At 37.2% G+C, this 6,800-nt stretch overlaps 1 protein-coding gene across 1 annotated transcript; it reads right to left on the reverse strand.

Annotated features, from left to right (window-relative positions):
* Positions 1-630: 630 nt before the first annotated feature.
* Positions 631-5,547, reverse strand: LOC134699526 (uncharacterized). Its single transcript, XM_063561123.1, has one exon. The coding sequence runs from the start codon at positions 5,545-5,547 to the stop codon at positions 631-633; it is 4,917 nt and encodes a 1,638-aa protein (XP_063417193.1).
* Between the last annotated feature and the right edge of the window lie 1,253 nt (positions 5,548-6,800).

Raw genomic sequence — 6,800 nt, forward strand, 5'->3', positions numbered from 1 at the left:
TAAAGATAATTTAAACAGTATAGAACAGTAAAATCGTTAAAACCATTATGTTCTCTAGATATGCATGAAATACTTGCAACTGGAAATACGCTATCAACAGTCTAAAGTTAATTTATACAGCAAATGTAAAACTATTTCGCTCTAAATATGCACAGAGTACTTGCAACTGGACAATACGCTATCAACAGTCTAGAAAGTGAATTTATACAGTACAAATTAAATTTGCAATTACGGTGTGACGGATGGGTTAACTAAAGTCTAGACAGGCAGTAAAACAACGTCTGGTTCGTTTGATCGTATAATCTGAACTCAATATAGCAACATGATACATAACAATAGCACAACGTTAACAGAAGATAATGATGACGTTAACAATGTGAATGGAAACGGCGTTAAAAGTAGTGTTAACGTTTGACGCGTAAGTTAAACTGTCTCTAAATCACCGACATACTCGGGGCCACCAGATGCAATGTCCATTAGCTGTGATTTATAGTGGCATGCGGAAAGAACAAAAATAGATTGATCTCACAAATAATGAAAAAAGGATTAAATTATTAAATTACGTAAAAAACTTTTTGAATTTACAGTCTTTTCACAAATAAGAAAAAATAACAAGTCTGTTCACACACGTTAGTTTCTTCGTTCACTTCGTCTCAGATAACAGTCCATGCTGTTGACTTCTAATGGGTAGAGTTTCGTCACGGGTCGATTTGTAATTCCTGATTTGGTACGCACCATAGCGACGCGTACTAAGCCGTCCTTGCCTTTAATAGTGTCCTGCACAACTCCAAGTTTCCAATGCACGCGCTTTGATTCGTCGTGTATCTGAACAACATCGCCTTCTTTGATCTTCCGAACGTCGACTCCAGCTCTTTGGTGATATTCTCGCAATGAAGTAAGGTATTCTCCTTTCCATCTTGTCCAGAAGTTCTCAATCAATTGTCTCTGTCGTATCGCTTGATTGTTCAAGTTTGTGTGTGTTAATTCACAAATATTTAGATTGTCAATAGCACTTTTTGACGATCCATACGGTAAAGTTGTTATCCTTCGTCCATGTATAAGATGGGATGGTGTAAGCGGCTCCGGATCTCTGATATCTGTTGAAATATACGTCACTGGTCGATCGTTGAGTGTGGCTTCGATCTCTGTTAATACAGTCCTTAGAGTCTCATTGTTGACATGTGCACGTCCTAATACTTTCTTAAGTGATATTTTTGTTAAGCCAATCATTCTTTCCCACATGCCCCCGAACCATGGAGCTCTATTTGGGATGAACTTCCATTCAATGCCATAATTCTGAATATTTTCTTTAACTTTTCTAGAATTGCAAAGTCGTGAAATTTCGTTTGAAGCAGCTTTAAATGTTAGCGCATTATCTGACATCATTATTTTCGGCACTGATCGTCGACTTACAAATCTCCGGAAACACAATAAAAAAGATTCTCCGCTGAGATCGTAAACTAATTCCAAATGTACGGCTCGAGTGACAGCACATGTAAATAGGCAAATGTAAACCTTCGATTCTTCGTTGTGTCTGTTTCTTGTCGTTAGCGCACCTGTGAAGTCTACACCGGTTATGATAAAGGGTGTGGCATCTTGAACTCTCACTTTTGGTAATGGTGGAATTTCTGGTGCGGGATAAGATTTTCCGATTACTTTTTGGCACGTTACACATTTCATCAATATAGATTTGACGCACTGTCTTAATTTCGGAATCCAAAATGTTTGTTGTATGTATGCTAGAGTGATATTTATTCCTGAATGTAGTGTATTCTCATGTGCTTCTAACACTATCAAATGTGTGAGACGGTCCTTTGCCGGTAACAGATATGGAAACTTGACTGTTTCTCCTACTGTCGCATTGTCTATTCGGCGGCCACCACATCGTAATAATTGCTTTTCGTCTAGAAAGAGCTTTAATTGTCGCACAAGTGTTTTGCGTTTTGTAGAATTATCTATACAATTTATTTCGTCACTAAATATTTTACCTTGTGTATATCTTATCCATAGGAATTTTGCATTTTCAATTTCATCACTACGTAACAAATCTTTTTTTTGTTCAGTTTCCGTTGCTCTGCAGTTCGTTGCGAATCTCATTACATATGCGGTAATGCGGGTTAGTTTTCTATAAGAATTGTACCGTTCGATATCTATGATTTCTCCTATACCAATACGTACATTTTGATTATTCTCCATAGTTTCAATTTTGTCATCGTTCTCCAACATTGTTGTACATACACTAGACGTTACATTGTTTCCGTTCCATGTCGGCCAATCTTCTTTGCTGTTTAACCATTTAGGTCCACTAAACCACATTTCATTCTGTTGCAGTTCTTCAGATGTTATACCACGTGTAAGTAGATCTGCGGGATTGTCTTTCGTAGGGCAGTATCTCCATACATTATCTCCACACAAACTTTTAATTTCTTCAATTCTGTTTTTGATAAATTGTCTCTGTGGTTTTACGGATGAAAGCCAACTAAGTACGATTTGACTATCACTCCAAAATTGTATTTCACTGAAAGTTTCTGGAAAGTTTTTGCAGATATGATCAGCAAGTCTTGCTCCAATAACAGCCCCCATAAGCTCTAGTTTTGGCAAAGTTATAGTCTTGATAGGCGCAACTCGATTCTTTGCCATTACTATTGTTGGTTTTCTGTCATACAAGATGTACGCGCATGCTCCGTACGCATGAGTTGAAGCATCGGTAAATACATGTAGAGTTGGTAAATCTCTGTTATTCTCGTTTTGTGTCTGTGTACTTCGATGAATCTCTGTTTCTAAGCTCGATGCCAGATCTCGTGAAATTAATATCCATTTTGATTGGATATCTTCCGGTAATACTTCGTCCCACTCCAAGTTTAGCTTCCAAAGTGATTGCATAAAGATTTTCGCCTTTACAGTAACTGGGCTTAATAGTCCTAACGGATCGAAAATCTTGGATGATTGCCGTAAAACATATCGTTTTGTCAGTTTTCCTTTTTTGTCCATCTCGAACGTGTTACTTTGGTAAAACAACTTGTCCGATTTAGCGTTCCATTGCATACCAAGAATTTTAGTGAGCTCATCTTTGTCTAAGGTTTTTTCTTTGCTAGCGATTTCTTGTAATTTTGGACTGTTTGAATTCCATGAGCGTAGGTTGAATCCGCCTTTCGAAAGTAATTCTCTCGATCTCCTGTAATAATCTATTACGTCATTTTCGTTATCAAAGCTAGTTAAAATGTTGTCCACATATAACCCATTTTCAAGTGTATCTGAAAGTTTCCCCGGATTTTCTTTAAAGTGCTTGAGAAGTGTGGCGCTCAAAATGAATGGCGAACATGTAGCTCCGAAGAGTACGGACTTAAAGCGATATGTTATTAGCGGACTTGATGTGTTTGTTGGATCGCTAAGCCATAAGAACCTCGTTGCATCTCGGTCTTTCTCGTCGAGCTGTATTTGTAGAAATGCCTTTTCTAAATCTGATGTTGTAGCATATTTCTTAGCGCGAAATCTCATAAGTATTCCCGTAATATCATTCATAACAGGTGGGTTTGATTCTAAGCATTCATTTAGACTTGGATTATCTCTTCCATCTTTGCAGCTACAATCATAAACAATGCGTATTGGCGTAGTAGATGTTTCCTTTGAAACAGGATGATGCGGGATATAGTGCACGGGTCGATCGGTAGGAAGTTTTGTTTCCTCAACCTTTTCAATAAAATGTCTTCTCTCCTGCTCCATTATGATATCTCCATATATTTTTAATAAATCAGGTTTGTTTGCTAGACGTCTAATAACGCTTCCTGTCCTCTGTTTAACCAATTCCAAGTTATGCGGCAGCGGAAGGAAATCTGGTTTCCATGGTAACTTAGCTGTGTACTTTCCATTTTCTAGTATTATAGACTTTTCTCCGTATTCTCGTACAACTTCAGACTGACTTTTAATGGTATCGCTTCCTGAAACCCCCAACGCTTCTAAGTTCCAAAACTTTTCCAAGTCGCAAACAACGGCTCTGTGATCAGTCAAAATATTCAGCATTGCTGACTGTTTGGAAGTACTTCCGTTCTTAGTAAGTACGGGTCCCGACAAGAGGTAACCAATTTTCGACTTAACTGCGGTCGGTCCATTTCCTCTAATTATTTCATCTTCAACTATTGACCAGTAATAGTCTGCGCCAATCAATAAAGATATGTTAAACTTGTCTTCTGCGCATATCGGATGTGCGAGTCGTAAACCACGTAAGTATGGCAGTGCTTTGATTTCCTTTTGTGATTTTGTCTGAATAGGAGCGGCAATTTTCGGTACAATTATTACGTCTATTTTAATTCTTTGATTATCAACTGTTTCAATAGCTATGTTTGCTTTATCAAGATGACGAACTTGTCCTTCGTTTCCTCCAAATCCAGATATTTTCAGTGCAATCTTTTCGGTGGACTCAATTTCTAATTTTCTATCTAAATCTTCAGTTATGAATGAGTTCTGTGCTCCCTCGTCAAGTAAAATATTTGTCATTATCGATCGATTTTCGGACCAAACTGGAGTTACGGCAGTTTTTAGTAAAACATCTGTATGTGCAGTAACAGTAGAATGCAATGATGTGGTTAGCTCCAGTGGCGTTTCCTCTACGGCGGTATGTGCTACGGTCTTTTGTGTACTATACTGGTTTTCTGTTAAGCTCTTTGGTTCTGTGTTATGTACTTGTACATGTATACTCGTGTGATGTCTCTTTCTGCACTGGCGGCATTTAAATTCTGATTTACATTCAGCTACTCTATGACTTCCGAAACAGTTAAAACATACCTTTTTTCGCTTCACAATTTCTATTCGTTTCTCAACATCTTTCACGTTTTTGCATGTATTTGGATGATGGGATTCTTCACAAAATAAACATTTCTTACGTGACTGTTTCCTGTTCTTTCCTGGAAATGTTTCGGCAATAAACGAAGCGGTCGGTAAAATTTCTAAATCTTCATTACTTGGACCTGTAGATTGTCCTGCGCCCTGTACGCATACTTCCCTCTTAATTGCTGTTCTCAATGATTCGATGTCCCAGTCGTCGTTTCCGCGGTCTCGGGTTATGTTTTTTCGTACATCGGACGGCAACTTATTGTATATTATAGGCGTAAGAATGGCTCCAAATGTACTCTCGTTTGTTCCTAACGATTCTAATGCGCGTATGCTACATTCAATTCTGTCGGAAAAGTTTCTCAAACTGTCTGCGTTTGACCTCGGTGCGGGTAAATCAATTAAATTCTGAATATATGCGTTCGTGATTTTGTGGTTCTGACCAAACCTCTCTCTCAGTATTGAAACGGCTTGATAGTAATTTGCACTTGTGAGTGGTAAACCGGCGATACATTGCGCGGCTATTCCCTGAATCTGATTTTGCAAATACGTAAATTTCTGCACGTCTGTTAATGTTTGGTTATCGTGTATTGTTGATTGATACGCATCCCAGAAAGGTTGCCAGTTTAACAAATTGCCATTAAAATATGGTAAATTCAATTTTGGTAGCTTGTGGTAGATGCTAGAATTTGTTGCGCTCATTGACGATCTGTATTGCATATTATTATTCTGCATGGGATGTGGAGTATTACATGTAGATGTGGAGTTGATAAAAACAAAATCTGCTGCATTTGGATTTAAATTCTGATTAGAGCTAGTTTCATTTGATTTGTTTTTTCTGTTTTGAACTTGATGAATTGCGTACTTTTGTAAAAATTCGTTCTATATCTAAAACATACCGATCTGAGTCTTCTATCTCTGCTTCCATGTTTTCCTCTGCAATCTCCTCTAAAATTTCACTATCAAGTTCCGAAAGAATATCCCTCTTTTTCTTCAAGGTTTCACATAGGCTTTCTATTTCGTCGCGTTGTGTTGTTTCTTTCTCTAATTCCTCTTCAATCTTTGACATTAATCTCCTCGCGGCTCCTCGATGGCCCACTCGAATAACTTTCTTTTTCGTCATTATATCCTGGTCACGGCACCAATGTGACGGATTGGTTAACTAAAGTCTAGACAGGCAGTAAAACAACGTCTGGTTCGTTTGATCGTATAATCTGAACTCAATATAGCAACATGATACATAACAATAGCACAACGTTAACAGAAGATAATGATGACGTTAACAATGTGAATGGAAACGGCGTTAAAAGTAGTGTTAACGTTTGACGCGTAAGTTAAACTGTCTCTAAATCACCGACATACGGTAACCACTAATAACCGGCGTTGATCACATAACATTCATATTTATAAAAAGAATCTATAAAACCAATGCATGAAATATTTGGCACTGGACGTTATGTATCTTGATCGTGTGTCTTTAGTGATGCTGGAAACCTAAAATTCATAAAAAAAAAACGGATAACCAGTTTATGATTTGATGAGTTTTTGAAATACACACAAATTCAGATGGAGAACTATTAACAAAAGTTAAAAAAAAAATGCTGCTTAACGCCCGCCAGGCAATATTCGGATAAATATAAAAAGCATCATCGGAGTTTATAAGTACAAAATAATTTACAAAGTCACCGATTAATTCAACTCTACAATTATGTGCAGGTTCGCTCTGAATGAGTTTAAAATACTTGCAACTGAACAATAAGCAATTTCAGTCAAAAATTTATTAACAATTATAAATTAAATTTTGAATTATGATATTCATTAAAAACCTACATTTAATTAACTAAAGCTATTAAATGAAAACTTTGTCACCTGTGTCCCCATCATAAAATTCCCGTAAACGTTATCAGCGATTTTATTTAGGAGATACATGTATTAACGCTAAAAGACATGAGACGTTCTGGCGTTAAATATTG

Source organism: Mytilus trossulus, unplaced genomic scaffold (genome assembly GCF_036588685.1).
Source record: "Mytilus trossulus isolate FHL-02 unplaced genomic scaffold, PNRI_Mtr1.1.1.hap1 h1tg000070l__unscaffolded, whole genome shotgun sequence".
NCBI classification, from domain to species: Eukaryota; Metazoa; Mollusca; class Bivalvia; order Mytilida; family Mytilidae; genus Mytilus; species Mytilus trossulus.